At 38.3% G+C, this 21,487-nt stretch overlaps 2 protein-coding genes across 2 annotated transcripts; one reads left to right on the forward strand and one right to left on the reverse strand.

The window, feature by feature from the left end:
• Positions 1-306: 306 nt before the first annotated feature.
• On the forward strand, positions 307-9,593 carry adat1 (adenosine deaminase tRNA specific 1). Its single transcript, XM_026239463.1, has 9 exons — positions 307-682; positions 755-823; positions 910-964; positions 1,590-1,720; positions 3,889-4,435; positions 5,766-5,911; positions 6,875-6,974; positions 7,134-7,220; positions 8,852-9,593. The coding sequence occupies exons 1-9, from the start codon at positions 541-543 to the stop codon at positions 8,982-8,984; spliced, it is 1,410 nt and encodes a 469-aa protein (XP_026095248.1). The 5' UTR covers positions 307-540; the 3' UTR covers positions 8,985-9,593.
• On the reverse strand, positions 9,493-21,404 carry gabarapl2 (GABA(A) receptor-associated protein like 2). The gene is made up of 4 exons (XM_026239464.1): positions 21,212-21,404; positions 20,212-20,267; positions 16,918-17,090; positions 9,493-10,044 (listed from the first exon to the last, which is right to left on the reverse strand). The coding sequence occupies exons 1-4, from the start codon at positions 21,243-21,245 to the stop codon at positions 9,957-9,959; spliced, it is 351 nt and encodes a 116-aa protein (XP_026095249.1). The 5' UTR covers positions 21,246-21,404; the 3' UTR covers positions 9,493-9,956.
• Between the last annotated feature and the right edge of the window lie 83 nt (positions 21,405-21,487).

Consider the following 21,487-nt stretch of genomic DNA (forward strand, 5'->3'; position numbering starts at 1 on the left):
ATACTTAATTTTTGGAATCTGATTACGTAATATAGATAACACAGGATTGCATCTAGATTACACAGCACTGTATGAAACTTTATTGACCATAAAATAATCATACAAAACATAGCGCAGTTGTGAGAGACATTTATGAACTTCACAATTGTATTTGTGCAAATTAGTTTTACTGAAATTGTAACATAAGATTTATTTTTGTCTTTTTTTCTTTCAGGAAACAATAAATTTAAAAAGAGTTTTACTTTCAAGATATTAGAAACGCTGTGCTGTAATGATGCGCCCTCTATCGGGTGTGTGAGAGGACTTTTATTTTGAAATCCTTCTACTCCTGCTTTGGGCGCAAGACTTCTGCCAAAGACACGAGAAACGACAAAAAAAAGCACATTTATGACCTACTGCATTTAGATTTAAATCCGTAACTCGCAAGAGCGTTTAACCAAGGTATCTAAGTGTGAGTATATTGATAATGCGTTAATAGTAATGTTGTAAAAACAAATGGACTCGTAGTAAATATCAACTGTCCATGCATAGCAGCAGATCATGTGGAGTCCTGATGAAATATCCAGCTTGTGTTATAATCACTTCAATAAACTGCCTAAAAGAGGAAAGCCAGAGGCGGGCAGAGAGTGGACTCTACTGGCGGCTGTGATTCTGCTGACTGACAGTTCAGAGCAGAAGACAGGTCAGAAACACTGAAAGATCTTCTCATTAACATGCTGATATAAACTCGTCTAAATTACCTATTTTATCACAGTTCACAAGCAGGTTGTGTCTTTGGGGACCGGCACCAAATGCATCGGCCAGTCTGCCATGAGTACGAAGGGTAAATGTAACAATTGCTAAACAATTGCTCAAATTCAAATCTGAATGTGCTACCTCAAATATATGTCTTATTGTGATGATTTGCAGGTGACATTCTGAATGACAGTCATGCTGAGGTTATTGCTCGGAGGGGATGTGTCAGGTAATTTATTTCATGTTTGACATTGGAGTTTTATTGCATGAGTGATGCACGTACAAACAAACCCCCAACTGTGTCCGAGTTCCTGATTTATGACCCTGTATGTTTTACACATGCACACTGTAAACACATCGTGTCAGCATAACTGATGGATCTGTGTGTTTACCAATCTATATTTGTCCATGGATTTCATATTCATCAAGCGGATGTTATGTCCTGTAACTGTTACCTGTGTTCTAGATGGCTGAAGTGTGTAATATCTGGCTTGCTCTGAACATTTAACAAAGCATTACTAACATTCTCGCTTTCAACAAAATGTTAAGACTTGTTTTTAGAGCATTTCATTATTCTTAGTACAGTCGCATTTTAAATCCAATAGTTAATTTTTACCATGTATATAGTTAATTATAATTCATTATAAAATTTGGCTTATTATCTTATACAGTTTTGAATATGTCTCAAGTTTTAGATTTTATTTCTAAACCGAGCATGAATGCATATTTTATTTCATACATCAGTACTTTGAAATGAATAACAATATTCTAATGTGAGTTGTAAACAAACATCATTTGTTTAGTCAAAAAAGGATTATAACCGAGTTGAATATTGTTATGTTTTTCATCCTCAGGTATCTGACAGAGCAGTTGTACAGAGCCGTAAGCGGCCAGAGCTCGGATGTTTTCTGTCGGGGATCTGAAGAGGGAAAATGGACAGTTAAACCGGGAGTTTCTTTCCTTTTCTTCACCAGTCAAACACCCTGTGAGTCCAACTACAGCTTGATGCTGAATAGTTATGTTCTGTTAAAAAGGTTCTGTGCGATATGTTACCACTCAAATGTTTGGTTACACATTCTTGTTTTTTTACTTCCCATTTTAGAAAAAAATAGTCATTAAGTATTTGAATAAAAATATAAAACAAATAAAAAGGAGCAGTCAGTACTTTTCATTATAGTTGAAGAATTCATTCTCTGAACAAAATGATAAACATAACACTTTTGTTATTGCCCCCATTTTTCATGAGCTTATGTACACAGAAAACCAGTCAGTATATTGGCCTCACACAGTGCAGCACATCTCCTTCACATAGAGTTGATCAGTTGATTGTGGCCTGTGGGATGTTGGTCCACTCCTCTTTAATGGCTGTGTGAAGTTGCTGGATATTGGCAGGAACTGAAACACATTGTCTTATACGCTGATCCAGAGCATCCCAAACATGCTCAATGATTGACACGTCTGGTGAGTCTGCTGGCCATGCAACAACTGGGATGTTTTCAGCTTCCAGGAATTATGTGCAGGTCCTTGCAACATGGGGCCGTGCATTATCATGCTGCAACATGAGGTGATCGTGTGGATGAATGGCACAACAATGGGCCTCAGGATCTCATCACGATCTCATCTGTGTGCTTTCAAAATGCCATCAATAAAATGCACCTGTGTTCATGTTCCATAACATATGCCTGTCCATACCACAACCCCACCACAACCACCATGGGCCACTCGATCCACAATGTTGACATCAGCAAACCGTTCACACATCTGCCATGTACAGTGAAAACCGGGATTCATCCGTGAAGAGAACATATCTCCAAAGTGCCAGACACCATCAAATGTGAACATTTGCCCACTCACGTCAGTTACGACGACGAACTGCAATCAGGGCGAGACCACGATGAGGACGACGAGCAGCAGATGAGCTTCCCTGAGACGGTTTCTGACAGTTTGTGAAGAAATGCAAACCGATTGTTGCAGAAGCTGTCCGGGTGGCTGGTCTCAGACGATCTTGGAGGTGAAGATGCTGGATGTGGAGGTCCTGGGCTGGTGTGGTTACACGTGGTCTGCGGTTGAGAGGCTGGTTGGATGTACTGCCAAATTCTCTGAAACACCTTTAGAGATGGCTTATGGTAGAGCAATTAACAGTAAATTCATGGGCAACAGCTCTGGTGGACTGTGTAATTGTGCTGTGTGATAAAAGTGCACATTTTATAGTGGCCTTTTATTGTGGCCAGCCTAAGGCACACCTGTGCAATAATCATGCTGTTTAATCAGTATCTTAATATGCCACACCTGTGAGCTGGATGATTATCTGGGCAAAGGAGAATTGCTCACGAACACAGATTTAGACAGATTTGTGAACAATATTTGAGAGAAATAGGCCTTTTGTGTACATAGGAGTATTAAAACTTTGAGTTCATCTCATGAAAAATGGGGGCGAAAAAATAAAATGTTTCACATATAATTTTGTTCAGTATAAAAATAATCCCTAATACTGAGCATAATGGGGTTAAAAAAGCATTTAGTACTGCCTTTCAGACATACAAACAAACATCTATTGAACATCAAGGATTCATAAGGAACACAACATAACATTGAGAACCAACAGTTGTACATTCATATATAAATCTGTAATGTGAAATATCATAATCTATCTGTACAAAAAGAAAACAAAATGATAAACATCTTAACATTTCTGTCAGGCATATGAAATCTAATGAAAACATGTGTTATTAAAAACATGAAATGCATTACAAGAAAACGTCAAAGTTTCCCAAAACTGGGGTTCCTAAGAGAACTGCTGGGGATTTGTGAGTTTAATGAAAGCTCATTATTAATGAAATTGTAAAAATGTAAAATAAAAATAAATCATTTTAAAATAATAACAATCAAAATAAAACACTTACAAAAAAAAGAATTTAATTTTATTTGTTTACCTGCATGTCATGTGACAATTAATCAATGTGTGAGAACCGTGAACATGCAAATGTGATACTTAATTATTAACTAATTTCTTTCAAATCTTATGAGTACTTCAAGTAAATATATTACGTGAAAGAAGTTCTGCTGACAAAACGTTTGGGAATCCCTGTATTACCTGTAAATAAGAAACCATGTGAATTAGTTTTAAGTAATACTTTGCTAATGAATCTTTAGGTGGAGATGCCTCCATATTTCCTCTGGCTGGGAGTCCAGCGCAGCCCTGCGAACCAGTGAATGCAATCCAGAGTGAAGAATCAGAGAGACGAGGCCTGAAACGACACGCTGAGTCTGATCTGGAAGAGACCAGGCAGGGTCCAAGAATGAAGACAAGTGACACCCATTCATCTCACAGAAAATCGGGGAATACCAGTGAGCATGAAGTTATAACCGAAAACAAAGAAAGTAATCCATTAAATGAAGTCTTGCACTGTCACCCACCTGACCTCCATCGGACAGGGGCGAAGTGTGTCCCTGACAGCCCAGCCGACCCGCTCCAGCCCGGGTTACTCTATCACAGCGTCGGGGTTCTGCGGCTGAAGCCGGGGCGTGGGGAGCGCACACTTTCTCTCTCCTGCAGTGATAAACTGGCCCGATGGGGCGTTCTGGGCTTCCAGGGTGCCCTGCTATCTCACTTCCTGCAAGCGCCGCTCTATTTCAGAGCCGTGGTGGTTGGGAAGTGTCCATACAGCCATCAGGCAATGCAGAGAGCGCTGAAAACACGGTAAGTGGAGATACCACACTAACAAACCTCTATGTCTGCAGTGTTTTTTGATATTGCAAAATCACCAGTTTCTTATTTTAATTTTTCTTGGTTAGTCCTAAGAGTCTGTCTTTATGTAATGGCACACAACAAGTTCCCAAGTTGCTCAAAGTTCCTGTTATTGGTACATTTATAATGGTAAGAGTTTGAGTCTCAGTACCAACTTAATTTTTTATTTTATATAATATAGTTCTCTGTAGTAGCATTTTGCTGTAAATTTGAGTGTGAGATTCTGCAGCTTAAAGAGCTTTAAAATACTGGTCATTTTTATGGTTATATTACAAGACAATGGTAAAAGAAGTTTACTTTGGCCACAACATTAAGGGGATACATATTTAAAATGTGTGTGTGTGTGTGTGTGTGTGTGTGTGTGTAGTATACAGATGTATGTATTGGGTTTGGACACACATTATACATCTTTAAACGAGAGTTTCCTGCACACTGCTCATATAACACTTGTGCTGTATGTTCAGTCCACATACAGGATACAGGATCGTCTGTAAATGCTTAACCAGAGATTTCTCTGTGTTTTTTGGAAGGCTGTCATGCTTAAACTGGATTTTTTTGTCTCAGTTCAGGTGTTGTGGTTTTACAGACTAATGTCAGCTTGATCTTTTTCCAGAAATAAATTTTTTTCTTTTTAATGCTGATCTCACCAATCACCACTTTCTGCCCAAAAGCCAGAAATGACCTTATACACTCTCCATGTCACAGCGCAATATGATTTCCCACATGCATGAGCTCCAGAGGGGTTTGAATTGTATTTGGGTTCATTTTGTAATTTTTAGAATAAAATTGCTTTCTCTTATATGTTGCTAAATTTCGTATTAATATATATATTTTTTCTTTGTAGTGTTTATTTAGCTATAGTACAGGTGCTTCTCAATAAATTAGAATTTCGAGAAAAGTTTCATTTATTTCAGTAATTCAACTCAAATTGTGAAACTCATGTATTAAATAAATTCAATGCAATCTTTGCAATCAAATGCAATCTTTGGTTCTTAATTGGCCAGCAAACTCTCCTGACCTTAACCATTTACCATTTACCATTAAGCTGAGATGCACAAAACAATTAATAATACATTTAGATATTAGTGTATGCATTTCAATATTTAAATACATTCAAGTATTTGTACAGTCATATAATATACAATCATTTTAATGAGGGAGGGTGATTTTTATTTGTCATGACTTATCAAAACAGATAACAGCATGAAAAACAGTCATATAATTGACAGATTCAGTGTTAAATTGTTCCATGAAAGTAACCCTGACTTCTCGTCTCTCACAGATGCTCTGACGTGAGGGATCTGCCGCCAGGTTTCTCTGCACACGCTCCAGAGCTTCTGCAGTCTGGGCTCGAATTTCCTCACAACCACACACACACCGAGTCCAAACACACACACACACAGGGCAGAATATCTCCCTGCGGAGCAGGTGAGCACACAGACATATTCATTCATATAGGGATTTATCTTTGGTCCGTGTAACTCCTCCAAATGAGTTTGAGTCCGTTTCAGGCTTGCATCCTGTCTAAAGCTAACAGAAACACTGAATGCGTCAGAGGACACACCCGCTGTAGTTAAGATTCCTATCAGTGTGTGATTAACAAACATTAATCTTACATCTAAAGTAAAGACACAATCCCACAGTAGCCCACACACCTACAGTAACACCCTGTCTACACTGAACAGGTAATGCGTTTCCCCCGTGTGTCCTTTGCTTTTGGCGTAAGGTGACGTCCGCTGTTTCAGCTGCTGGTGTTTGATGTGGTTTCCTGCAGATGTGTCACATAGGGCTGTGTTTGTGATAAGCCACAGTCCATTCATAAATGTGTATAAGGATGATTTATTAAAAATTTGTAGTACGTGTCTATCCCCTATGATGAAAAAAAGATGAGGAGACCGTTTGGAAATTTAGAAATGTGGATTTAGTAATTCATAAATAATAGCTTTTTATTTTAGGAGTTTAAAATACAGACCAACCCAGAAGTTAATTTTCACAGTGGTTCCTTCAACAGAAATCCAGTGGGATTTTCCCACTTAAGACTTTTCCCTGAGTGTTTGAGTTAGGATTGTTTGCAGGAACACGATTATAAACACAACGAGGCTCAAAGTCACGACAACCTCTGTAGTCCCATTTAGACACTTGTTTTCCGCCGCCTTTTTTCAAGCGATTATTAGTGATGTATTTTATGTTGTAGAATAAAACAAAGGTGAACTTGTGTTCAACACAGGCCTGGAACTGGAGAACCAAAATACTTATTTCTGGGTTTTAGCCAACAAAATAGATTTCATACATTGTCTTGGTATTGTATAGTGATGTCCAGTTTATTTGTTCTGGTAATGATTAGATGTTTTCTCCAGCTGAACTAACAGTAATATGTGAATGTCCCTACAGCCATCAGCTGGTGTGCCGTTTCCCAGCAGCCTCTAGATGTCACTGCAAACGGTTATAAACAAGGAGTGACTAAAAAAGCACTGGGCACATCGCAAGCAAGGTGATCACCTGATATATATTTATGACACTCACATGCACGCTGTATACATACAGTATGAACGGTGGTTAATGTTACTTGGTGAGTTGATAGTGTCATCACAAAACACAAGAAGCAGCAGTGAGCACGTGCTTATCATGTTTCATATTTCTCCATGTGTAGATCTTTAATCAGTAAAGTGGAGCTCTTTCATTCATTCCTGAAACTGGTGGCTGCCACTGAAGACTCCCGGCTTCCAGAGTCCCTCCGGTGAGTGCTTTAACATAGAGGAGACCTGCAACAGTTTTACTCTAGGAAACATTTCTCAGTTTTGTAATTTCACCCTGTTTCCTTGCATTACCTTGCACTGACACTCTAAGATGAGAAACATTGTCATTATTCAGCTCAAGACAGTTTAGTGTTGATTCACTTCATAACCTGATGAAAAAAATAAAAAAGGAATTCTTGGGTCCAAAAAGCTTCTAAAAAAGAAAATACAAATGAACACAAATGAGCCAAAGAAAAGCATGTCGTCACACATAATTAATTGTAAAATGCATAACATTTAAAACGTGACTTCCAGACCTGGTATTATGGAGAGTACACTTATCTTAATAGATTCCTTTGTGTTTTTAAGTCCCCAAAGCTTATCCTATAGTTATTACTAAACTAAGATGACAGTTTAGATTGGATGACAAAAATGTAAGTCCCATACAAACCGCTCTAGAGAAAATATGCTTGGACAAAAGAATAAGTGCACGTGTGAAATTAGACTCTAGACTCATAGGTAATCAGATATAGAGCGGTTTCCCATGTGTCAACTAGTCCCAGCTTCTCAGAGAATAGATATTTACACAAATCCCTATCTTGGTAATCAGATTCAATGCATCGTTTTGTTTTGGACTACCTAATGACTGTGTAAAATAACACAGATTTTTGTAAATAAGACGTGCTTTATTCTGGTAAAGCGGCATCATTATTTAACAGTAGATCTCCGTTAGCTGGTAACCTGTCCTCAGGGAACAATGTTCATCTGTTCTTGTCTCATTGAAATGATCCTGCCCTGCGTCCAGCTCTAGTTACACCAACACTTACACAAGAGCAAATAACAATGATGCATCTACTGAGATCCCATGACACAGGCGTCGATATACACTCCAGTGCAAAAAAAAAAATTCAGCATTATTTAGACAATAAGACTTTACTGTGTGACTGATGACTGGATTTCCAGATGACATCAATAGGCCCAAAAAGCAAACACTTCTACTTTTGTGTTTGATGTGCAGTGAAATATGCAGTAGCTAATATTAAGATCTTTTTCTAAGGTAAATAATCTACGCAATACTTGTGGTCTTGTCTACTTAAATGTGTTCACATGGTACTAAAAACCCACAGCAATCCTAATACATTTTTGAATGGTATTACGACTAAATGTATCCCACAATTCTTCATGTTCAGGCCTGCAACCCAGCTTCCTGAGCAAAGTAGCAGATCTTTTGTCAAAAGAATATTTAAAACTAACATTAATTTATAGAAAAGTTGTAACACACATACAAGTGGAAGGACTGTGAGACTGGAAGCGTAAATTTTTCAGTTGTAACCCAAAAGTATCTATTCAAGTTTAATGTTGTCACACAGTTTTTTAAAATGCTGATAAAATTGTTACTTTGTTACTAATTATTGTGTAGTTTCCTCAACTCTGCACGTAGAGTGCAAACAACGGGACCGGATGGTTGCAAACTTCGTCCAGTATGTTTCTAGCATTAGATTGTGTTTGAAGCGGATACATCCCTGTCCTAAAAGTCACGCTGACCACTTGTACGCTCCTGCAGTGTGCAGCTGTTGTTTGTGTATCTGTTGTGTCTGATCCATGTGTTTGTTTTTCTCTGTGCTTGCTGAAGTGGAAAAGATTTGAAGACGTACTGGGACTACAAGCAGGCCGCAGGAGCGTATCAGCAGGCCTGGACACAGCTGCGTCTGCAGGCCTTCCCCCTGTGGCCCCGCAGCCCCCCAGAACTGCTGCTGTTCTCCTAGAGGACTGGACTGTCATCACATCTGTGTCCTGAACGGATTGCATGATCTGAAGCTGTATCTTGTACCAAAGGCTCCAACAGAGGTCACATAAATGTGCCGTGTTAGCATGCACACTTGGTTCTTTTCCATGCAACAAAATCATATATTGACCAGGGGCTATAAACCAAAAATGGCCATATGACTATTGTGCTACATTCCAGGGCAAGATTTTCCACCGCTGTAGCTCTCGAATCTCACTGACATCACTGATGCCAAACATCTCATGAATGTGCTACGACAGAGGGGAAGATTTTCACTGAAAAGCTTTTGAATAACACCCATAATGTGTTTTTATACCGAAAGCCCCTGGTCATTATTTGCATTTGTTATATAAAAAAGAACAACTGAGTTATCTCATTATCGGGTGAACTTTGCCTTGAAGCTTGCCAATCTTGTTCTGGTCCATGAGGTTTCTGTTTATATTATTAAAATAAATGTTTTTCCAAACCTGTATGACTTACATCAAGCAGACATTTAATTTTTTTTAATGTCTTGTTTCTGTTTGTTTTTTTCTGAATTTAAAAATTCAGAAATTGTTGGTATATCGTAATAAATCATATTGACGATTTATTTTTGGGTGTTGGTTTTTATTGGTTAGGTCATCCAGCTACCTTACCTTTCAGTTATATTATATATATATAATTTACAGGGGAAAAATACAGATAAATTAAGACATTAAAAGTTACTATATATTTTCAGTGTCGACATTATTAGGCATCTGTAATAATACTGCAACCCCATTCACCAAAAGAAGTAAAATCACTAATGGAGTGGATCTAATGTTTCAGAGCACAATATGACGGGTGACAATAGAGGTACAAACACATCTGCTACATGGTTAATTGACAGATGAGTCGATCCTGTTCCCAATCGCGCAGTCCAAAAGAAACGGGAGTGATGTGTTGCACAGCCTGGGATGATGCAGGGATCTTATTATCCAAACGTGTTTTCTCCACTGTAGGCCACGTACAAAAAGCCGTCCTCGTCTTTTTCTTTTTCATAGAGCTGCCCCATAGTCAGACTGAAACAAGAATGAAGGAGGTTAGTGTTTTGACATGCAAAGAAATATATACAGAATTTTTGCTGAACAAAATTATATAGATTAATGGATTAAAGTGATTAAAAATGAATCAATGCACAATTATTTTGTGAAAACTGCACATAGACATATATACAGTATTGTTCAAAATAATAGCAGTACAATGTGACTAACCAGAATAATCAAGGTTTTTAGTATATTTTTTATTGCTACGTGGCAAACAAGTTACCAGTAGGTTCAGTAGATTGTCAGAAAACAAACAAGACCCAGCATTCATGATATGCACGCTCTTAAGGCTGTGCAATTGGGCAATTAGTTGAAAGGGGTGTGTTCAAAAAAATAGCAGTGTCTACCTTTGACTGTACAAACTCAAAACTATTTTGTACAAACTTTTTTTTTCTGGGATTTAGCAATCCTGTGAATCACTAAACTAATATTTAGTTGTATGACCACAGTTTTTTAAAACTGCTTGACATCTGTGTGGCATGGAGTCAACCAACTTGTGGCACCTCTCAGCTGTTATTCCACTCCATGATTCTTTAACAACATTCCACAATTCATTCACATTTCTTGGTTTTGCTTCAGAAACAGCATTTTTGATATCACCCCACAAGTTCTCAATTGGATTAAGGTCTGGAGATTGGGCTGACCACTCCATAACATTAATTTTGTTGGTTTGGAACCAAGACTTTGCCCGTTTACTAGTGTGTTTTGGGTCATTGTCTTGTTGAAACAACCATTTCAAGGGCATGTCCTCTTCAGCATAGGGCAACATGACCTCTTCAAGTATTTTAACATACGCAAACTGATCCATGATCCCTGGTATGCGATAAATAGGCCCAACACCATAGTAGGAGAAACATGCCCATATCATGATGCTTGCACCTCCATGCTTCACTGTCTTCACTGTGTACTGTGGCTTGAATTCAGAGTTTGGGGGTCGTCTCACAAACTGCCTGTGGCCCTTGGACCCAAAAAGAACAATTTTACTCTCATCAGTCCACAAAATGTTCCTCCATTTCTCTTTAGGCCAGTTGATGTGTTCTTTGGCAAATTGTAACCTCTTCTGCACATGCCTTTTTTTTAACAGAGGGACTTTGCGGGGGATTCTTGAAAATAGATTAGCTTCACACAGACATCTTCTAACTGTCACAGTACTTACAGGTAACTCCAGACTGTCTTTGATCATCCTGGAGGTGATCATTGGCTGAGCCTTTGCCATTCTCGTTATTCTTCTATCCATTTTGATGGTTGTCTTCCGTTTTCTTCCACGTCTCTCTGGTTTTGCTCTCCATTTTAAGGCATTGGAGATCATTTTAGCTGAACAGCCTATCATTTTTTGCACCTCTTTATAGGTTTTCCCCTCTCTAATCAACTTTTTAATCAAAGTACGCTGTTCTTCTGAACAATGTCTTGAACGACCCATTTTCCTCAGCTTTCAAATGCATGTTCAACAAGTGTTGGCTTCATCCTTAAATAGGGGCCACCTGATTCACACCTGTTTCTTCACAAAATTGATGACCTCAGTGATTGAATGCCACACTGCTATTTTTTTTGAACACACCCCTTTCAACTAATTCAACTAATTGCCCAATTGCACAGCCTTAAGAGCGTGCATATCATGAATGCTGGGTCTCATTTGTTTTCTGAGAATCTACTGAACCTACTGGTAACTTGTTTGCCACGTAGCAATAAAAAAATATACAAAAACCTTGATTATTCTGGTTAGTCACATTGTACTGCTATTATTTTGAACAATACTGTACATTCTGCATTTTTGTTCCAACCCTGCTCCGACACACAACATGTGGTTTTCAAATAAGACAGAAGGACTTGATAAATTGGATCAGGTGTGTTTAATGAGAGCTGAATCTCAGTTTAAACCTGTTTGGCTCGAACCCTCCAGCAAGTAAATTTGACACCCCAGCTCTAACTGAATAACATTAAGTAATAGGCGAGAAAAATCACCATTTGTGAGAAAATGGCAAAAAAGAGTCATCACCGAATACCTCTGAACAGATTAATCCAAATTCCTAAACTAGAGGATATCAGGTGAGTCTATTTGAGATGGCAGGTGTAAACAGAGATTATTTATAAATGGATGTAAAAGAAGGATGTTGGGTGTGACCTGCTGCGTCACAGGACAACTTTTCAGCCGGCGTCCTTCCCTTTCAAACTAAATCTGATGCCATATCTTCAGTTACTGAACACAATCAAAGCCCTATACAGTTTCTTCAACTTGAATGCTGCATGTTCAGGATGAAATTCAAGTAAATTTTCATTGTAAACATGTTTGCTCTATGATAGACTCCTGCAGATATTTCAGTAAAATGAATTCCTATAGCTGGCATGTCATTGTCTTCTTTATTTCCTGGTATATTTGCATGTGGGTGGTTTGCTGCGTTAAAAGGTACTGCTCTTTTTATGCATACAAAATGTTTTCGGTAGCACTTTATATTATAGTATGTGTACTTCCCTGGCATATACATGGTAAATATCTTGTACCTACAGGCAAATGCATGATACCAAGGTACTTACCTGAAATGTAAGGACATAGTAACTAATAAGAAACACAGCTGTTCTTAAAGGGTTAGTTCACCCAAAAATGAACATTAGCTCATAACTTAAGTCATCCTAGGTGTATATGACTTTCTTCTTTCAGACGCTTTCAGAGCAAAGGCCTTTTGTAGCTAATCTATGCATTTTTAATAATAATAATATCTTTAATTTAGCTTGCGCCAACAGTTGTATACTGGAGCAGCGCCGGAGGAATGATGTGAAAGGAAAACCAGTCTCCTTTTGGCTTATATCGAAATCCTCCGACATTCTTCTTTACAAATCCTTTGTTTGTACCTCTAATTAATTGTTTTTGTGTAATTAATTCCTCATTGTCATTAGGATATGTCCCCAAAACCTTCAAACTGGCTGTTATTAAGCCTCTCATAAAAAAACCACAACTTGACCCCAAAGAACTAGTTAATTATAGACCAATCTCGAATCTCCCTTTTCTGTCCAAGATACTAGAAAAGGTAGTATCCTCACAGTGATATTCCTTCTTAGAGAAAAATGGTATCTGTGAGGATTTCCAGTCAGGATTTAGACCGTATCATAGTCCTGAGACTGCTCTCCTTAGGATTACAAATGATCTGCTCTTATCATCTGATCGTGAGTATATCTCTCTATTAGTTTTATTGGATCTTAGTGCTGCGTTTGACACAATTGACCACAACATTCTTTTGCATAGACTTGAACACTTTGTTGGCATCAATGGAAGTGCATTAGCATGGTTTAAATTGGACTTATATGACTGCCATCAGTTCGTAGCAGTGAATGAAGATGTATCATATCGATCCCAAGTGCAGTATGGAGTACTTCAAGGCTCAGTACTAGGGCCGCTACTCTTCACGCTTTATATGTTACCCTTGGGAGATATCATCAGGAAACATGGTGTTAGCTTTCACTGTTATGCTGATGATACTCTATATTTCTTTGCGGCCCGGTGAAACACACCAATTTGAAAAACTAATGGAATGCATAGTCGATATAAAAAATTGGATAACGAGTAATTTCTTACTGCTAAATTCAGAAAAAACAGAGGTGTTAATCATAGGGCCTAAAAGCTCTACTTGTAATAACCTAGAAAACTAAGACTTGATGGTTGATCTGTCAATTCTTCGTCATCAGTTAGGAACCTAGGTGTGCTATTTGATTGCAATCTTTTATTAGAAAGCCACGTTTCTAGCATTTGTAAAACTGCATTTTTCCATCTCAAAAATATATCTAAATTACGGCCTATGCTCTCAATGTCAAATGCAGAAATGTTAATCCATGCATTTATGACTTCAAGGTTAGATTATTGTAATGCTTTATTGGGTGGTTGTTCTGCACGCTTGGTAAACAAACTACAGCTGGTCCAAAATGCAGCAGCAAGAGTTCTTACTAGAACCAGGAAGTATGACCATATTAGCCCGGTCCTGTCCACACTGCACTGGCTCCCTATCAAACATCGTATAGATTTTAAAATATTGCTTATTACTTATAAAGCCCTGAATGGTTTAGCACCTCAGTATTTGAATGAGCTCCTTTTACATTATACTCCTCTACGTCCGCTACGTTCTCAAAACTCAGGCAATTTGATAATACCTAGAATATCAAAATCAACTGCGTGCAGCAGATCCTTTTCCTATTCGGCGCCTAAACTCTGGAATAACCTACCTAACATTGTTCGGGAGGCAGACACACTCTTGCAGTTTAAATCTAGATTAAAGACCCATCTCTTTAACCTGGCTTACACATAACATACTAATATGCTTTTAATATCCAAATCCGTTAAAGGATTTTTAGGCTGCATTAATTAGGTAAACCGAAACCGGAAACACTTCACATAACACCCAATGTACTTGCTACATCATTAGAAGAATGGCATCTACGCTAATATTTCTGTTTCTCTCTTGTTCCGATGTCACCGTATCCACCAGATCCAGTCTGTGTCCAGATCAGAGGGTCACTGCAGTCACCCGGATCCAGTACGTATCCAGACCAGATGGTGGATCAGCACCTAGAAAGGACCTCTACTGCCCTGAAAGACAGCGGAGACCAGTACAACTAGAGCCCCAGATACAGATCCCCTGTAAAGACCTTGTCTCAGAGGACCACCAGGACAAGACCACAGGAAACAGATGATTCTTCTGCACAATCTGACTTTGCTGCAGCCTGGAATTGAACTACTGGTTTCGTCTGGTCAGAGGAGAACTGGCCCCCAACTGAGCCTGGTTTCTCCCAAGGTTTTTTTCTCCATTCTGTCACCGATGGAGTTTCGGTTCCTTGCCGCTGTCACCTCTGGCTTGCTTAGTTGGGGTCACTTCATCTACAGCGATATCGTTGACTTGATTGCAAATAAATGCACAGACACTATTTAACTGAACAGAGATGACATCACTGAATTCAATGATGAACTGCTTTTAATTATCATTTTGCATTATTGAGACACTGTTTTCCAAATGAATGTTGTTCAGTGCTTTGACGCAATGTATTTTGTTTAAAGCGCTATATCAATAAAGGTGACTGACTGATTGATTGATTTTGAACTCTCCCCTGCCCTTCTGTGTTCGTCACTTCTGATCGGTGCATACGCAGCGACAACCTCACACGTCATGCATCCAGAACTGCTTTGTTTACAAAAGTAAATGCAAGTTACATTAAAATGATTATTAAGTTTTCAATATGGACAATTTTCTTTCAAACACACATACTGTAGATTCACTACAGAAGGCCTTTGTTCACCCCCTGGAGCTGTGCTTTGGACTGATGCATGCAACACCCGCTGAGTGCCATGAAACCGCTCGAAAGCTCAAAGACCATTTTTAATATAACTCTGACTGGATTCATCTGAAAGAAGAAAGTCATACATTTTCATAGTCCAAAATAGATTCTATCATCCTGAAATCAATGGGCTTTTGGTTAAATGTCTCAAGTAAGATCGGTTGTGAACACAAGCTCAAGATATTCCCACATTTTTTTCTTCAACTTAAAATACAACAGTAATAGTCTTTTTCTTTTCTTCTTCTTTTTTTTAAAGCTTTAAATTGCATTGAAAATGTTTTTTGCTAAAAGGTGACTAAAAGATTAACAGAGGTTGTTGGTGACATTAAATATTGTTACACAAAACATGAAAACTCATCTACTCACTAGCCAGCCTTCACAGCCTTGTTTGTTTCATTTGAACAAAGGATGAACTCGAGCCATCAGGGAATGTTTTTAGACCGATAAGAGTTGCATGAAGTTTATTAACAATGATGTTGAAATCTCGAAACTGTGGTGTAGTTTTAGGTTATGTTCATTTGAAAAGATTATTATGATGAATATGTGTAAGAATCATAATCCCTGCCCTGGTCACAGAGCAATAATAGTACATGTGACCCTGGACCAAGTGTCAATTTCTACATCATCTGACAGCTGAATAAAAAAAGCTTTCCATTGATTCCAATATTTGGCTGAGATACAAGTATTTGAAAAGTGAAGTGAAGTGACATTCAGCCAAGTATGGTGACCCATACTCAGAATTTGTGCTCTGCATTTAACCCATCCGAAATGCACACACACAGAGCAGTGAACACACACACACACTGTGAGCACACACCCGGAGCAGTGGGCAGCCATTTATGCTGCGGCGCCCGGGGAGCAGTTGGGGGTTCGATGCCTTGCTCAAGGGCACCTAAGTCATGGTATTGAAGGTGGAGAGAGAGCTGTTCGTGCACTACCCCCACCCACAATTCCGTCCGGCCCGAGACTAGAACCCACAACCCTTCGATTGGGAGTCCAACCCTCTAACCATTAGGCCACAACTTCCCACCAAAATCTGGAATCTGAGGGTGCAAAGAAATCAAAATACTGAGAAAATCACCTTTGAAGTTGCCCAAATGAATTCTTAGCAATATTACCAATCAAAAATTACGTTTTGATATTTACGGTAGGAAATTTGCTAAATATATTCATGGAAAATTATCTTTCCTTAAAATCCTAATGATTTTTGGCATAAAATAAAAATCGATAATTTTGACCCATACAATGTTTTTTTTGGCTTTTCAAATCGTATTGGGATTATGTTGGGACAGTCAGGGTGGTGCTAATTTCCGGGTTGACCTATAAAAATACGTCATCAGTAGTAGTACTCTATACTATCACATTAGTCTCATTTCAGACTCATTTAGTCTCATTTCAGTTTTTTGGAAGTTTATCAGCTGACTCTGTGTGCCCCCATTGTAAAAGCATTACTGTCACCACAAACTTTGTTAAATACTCTTTGTAGGCAATGTGTTTAGTAGAGTATTTGTAATATACAAAGCAGCATTTTACCTGGACTGAGGGACAGTTTTGTCCACAAAAAGGAATATGGCTTTTTCAGAAGGCAGCTGGATCCGCTTCCTGATGATCCACATGAACTGAGCCACTGTAATGTCAGATGGGACCAGATACTTTCGCTTGTCAATGTCCACAATCTGTGAACCAGATACTTTCTCTACAATAACCTGATAAACACAAGAGAGAGCAAAACAAAGGCAACCATGTGTTACAAATTATGTTACACACACAGGATAAGCAATGGTCTGTTTACATCAGAGGCGGATCTAGTATTTCATCCTCAGAGAGACGGTTAGATACTAGGACACAAATGATCTAAACTTAACAGTGCTTGTGAAAACTATTACTCTAAGAAGTGAATATACACAATAACTAGTAAAGCTACAGAAGTTACTTAGTCAAGACAAGAGCAGTAAGTAGTTCTCTATTTTTCTTTTGTTTTGATTAAAATTATTGTGTGTATTTGCTCAAGAAAACATGAAATAGAACTTATTTGCGTGCTGTTTTTTTGTGTGCATGCTTCACGTGTGTGCGAGCACAGAAACGATCCAAGCGCACGATTTCTTGTGCTTGAATGACTTAAATCAATTTAATTTTTAAACTGACAAGACTTAAAACATGTGAGAATGATAGACTTTCTTGAGAAAGCAGGATTGGCCCAATCATTTGGAGAGCTGATTATAGTTTTTAGAGGGCTGGGACGACAGATAGGGGCACTGTAGCCCACCTAAAACAGGGTCTAGAACTGCCCCTTGTTCGTACCAAGCGGGAACCTTCCGGTCTCTCTGGTGCGGTCCAAAATGGCACACTTCATGTGGACTTGCAGACTTACAGTGGCTGCCGCGGGCGTGTGTGTGTCCGTTAAGTCTATGAGACGTCCCATTTCGTAATTTTAGCTTTCAGAAGGCTGCTCGCGAGTGCCCCCTTTACGGCCACATACACCCTCGATGCACACTTCTGCCAAGCCTGCACTGAGGCCAGCTCCACAGTAGACAACTACCCGACAGTCAAAGTGCAATTAAAGTGTGGACTCAGAAGAAGACCAGGGTCTACGGTGTGATTTGGGACAGGGCCTCTCATGAATCCAACAAAACATTGACTTAGACTGCAATTCATCGACTGGCCACTAAAGACAGGCTTCAAATGGATCTCAGGGAACTTTTTTTTATAACTCATCCATTTAAATTATATCAAGTTCTGCATAATTAAGGGGCGTGGCCACTTGAGTGACAGGTGGATTGCCGCTGCTGTCACTACTAGCCTTCTGTGTGCTGTCTGTTAACAGTCACATCACCTCATCAGCTAATTCCAGCCGCTGAACTTGGCATCCCTGCTGTGTTTGTGGATTATTTCAAACAATTATCAGATAATATGGCTGGCTGTGCGGTTAATTGTGCTAACAGACCATCCAAGGAATGGGCTTCATTTTTTTCGAATATGATTTTATTTAACTTGTGTGAAATAATTTATTATTTATAGTTTTATTTACTTTAGTACACACCATAGACAGTATAAAACAGCATTAGCTCCTTAGCCTGAGCTAACTTCATCATGTGGAGCTAGGTTTTAGCAACCAGGCGCCTCAGCTCCACCCACGTCCCGCCTCTTTGCCCATATTTGATTATCTGGGAGTGACATGATGCCAAGATGGTGAGAGCTCTCTTTCGGGCTTCAAAAATGCTCTTCTGAAACCTACGGCTGATTCATGGACACCATGTTCATTGTTTTATACACTAAGAGTAAAACAAATATCTGTCGGCCTAAATCACAAGCAGATTCACTCCAGCACAACAGATGGCACAAGACAATGCACTTTCAGAGGGCCTGTCTAGTTCAACACTCATTTTAGCTTTTTTAAATATGAAAAAGGGAATACAGACAAGACATTAAACTAGTCACATGTGTGTGTAGGGGAATTTAATCAAAGCTGAAAGCAAAAACATTCAGTGTTAAAAAACACTAAAAATGTACAATTTTTCGATGATATTTGTTTTACTTAACTATTTTATTTGTCAGTATCGTTGCAAAAATTCACATCTGCCCAGTGTCTTAATAACATATAATTTTCTACAGTCATTACTAAATGAACCCAGTGTTTACAAATGGTTATGTTATGCAAATAACTCATTGATTGCAGGTTATGTTTGAAGTTCAAAGGCTCATAAACTGCAAACATGGGAAGCATTCGTATAGTCCATATATTTTTCATTTTCAGTCCAAGTAAACATTTATATATAGTATATTCATATTAAAATCTGTACGTTAGTTTGTGTATAGGTATAGTATTTGTGTAGCTTTTGTATAGTTTGTTTTAAGTTTATGCATAGGTTATATATAGTATTTAAAGTCAAATCTGACATTAGGTTAGTTTTGTATAAGTATAGAATTATGTGAAGCATTTGTGTAGTCTGTATTGTTTTTAACTTATGTACAGGTTAACATTTATATGTATATATTGTATATTTATAGTCAAAATCCATGTATGTCCACACATGAAGCGGGATGACAATAAACCTCATCTTAAATTGACTTAAAACATTGATGTTATAGGCTTGAGCTCAAAATGTGAGGAAAAGAAAAAATACAACATCTGATTCAAGATCCTTTGGTGTTTAGTGCTGGTGGGCAAATAGCTTTCAGTGTATTATCCCCATGAAATGCTCTGATATCTAATCGATTTAGAAGTTTTCACTGCAGGTTTAAGAAAAAACAAACATGACATTGTCCAAAAACAACAACTTCTTTGTGCCAAACATTTACATTTGGAGTGAAAAGGCATTTAGACCCGTTGTTGTCTTTGTCTGATATGGTTATTATTATGGTTATTATTAGTCAAATAACAAAGGGTCAATGAAAAATAAAGATGTCTAATTATTTGGATTCCATATAGCACTCTTTCGTGTGATATAATTTTGTTTGATGGTTTTCCTTTATTGTCCTTGGTTGTTTGTTTATTTTATCTGATAACTGGCATGTGTTCAACAGCATATTGGTTTTAGGGGGATATTAAAGGGATCATATGATGTTGCTTAAAATGTTTTTGTTTGTTTGTGTATTTGGTGTAATGAAATGGGGTTATGCAGTTTAAGGTTAAAAAACACATTTTCCACATACTGTACATTATTGTTTCTCCTCTATGCCCCACTTTTTTGTAAAGCTCATCGTTCTGAAAAGGAGGTGAGCTCCGATTGGCCAGCTACTATGTTACTATGACCTATCATTATTAATTATAAACAGACAAAGGCATCTTCATCTTAAAACTGTTTAAGTTTCCATGTCCATACTCACAGGAACTCTGTCTGGGTACTTGTTGCGGATTTTGGCCGACTCCACACACCTGTGCTCTAAATGATGGATACAAAAAGACAAGACATTGATCAGTCTACAGTCAACCTCAACAAACTCTTTACATCATTAATATTAATTAGAGCAGGGGTCACAACTCAGTCCTGGAGGGCCGGTGTCCCACAGAGTTCAGCTCCAAACCTGAACTAGCTAATCAAGCTCTTACTAGGCATACTAAAACACTTCCAGTAAGCCAAGTTGGAGTTAAACTCTGCAGGACCTAGTTGTTGATTCCTGTATTAGAGAGTCTTGTAATCAGCACTAATTAGTGTTACTGTAGCCCAATTGGTAGAGCATTGCCTTATCAAGCGCAAGGTTGGGCGTTTGATTCCCCGGGTACACATGATAGGTAAAAATTGATAACCTGAATGCACTGTAAGTCGCTTTGGATAAAAGCGTCTGCTAAATGTAAAATTTTCATTTTTAAACGTAATTAATTCTCATTCGTCACACTCATCCGCATTCGTTTAATGATTATAAATAGATATTACAATATGAAAGCACACACATTGTTTGATAGGACGACTAATCCCAAAACACGCCAAGGAATATATATTTTTTAACACGTTTGACATGTAAATCTCTCAGAATTACATAAAATATGATTACATTTGAAGGGTTAATAAACACGCTAAACGGGACATGCTAAAATGAAAGAAAAACAATAACGTTACACATGATTTCTCATCAAACAGTGATAACACCAGAGACAGACTCTCCTGTGTGATCTCAGTTTGTTATCAGTTTGTTATCGTTATTAATGTCGTTATGATGTTCAAACAACAGACACGACTTAAGAAAACAAATCTTAAATCGTACAGTGAACTGTTAGATCAAATTAATAGGCTGACGTCATCAAATCATCAGTTTGACAAACAGATCAATAATTACACGCATCTGACAGGCCGTTGTTGATAAAAACATGACATTTTCGACGAGTTACCCAGAGAATGGTCCTCTTTAAACATCCATTTCATTTTTGCAGAGATATAGCTCGAGGAGCGACCTACTAATGAAAAGATCAGATTATCTGAAGTCAATTAAATGTTAAAACTAAAAAACGTCAACAAGGGTAACGTTAAAAGCAGTAGACATTCGTCTTCAGACTAGCCTTGATGACGTCACCGCGTACGTCTTCTCCGTCAGAACGAGGTTACGTCACAGCAGGGCCGTACCATTCGGAAGATTCCGGGGTTTCATACGAGAGTTCTTATGTTTT

The sequence above is a fragment of the Carassius auratus genome, chromosome 50, assembly GCF_003368295.1.
Source record: "Carassius auratus strain Wakin chromosome 50, ASM336829v1, whole genome shotgun sequence".
Classification (NCBI taxonomy): domain Eukaryota; kingdom Metazoa; phylum Chordata; class Actinopteri; order Cypriniformes; family Cyprinidae; genus Carassius; species Carassius auratus.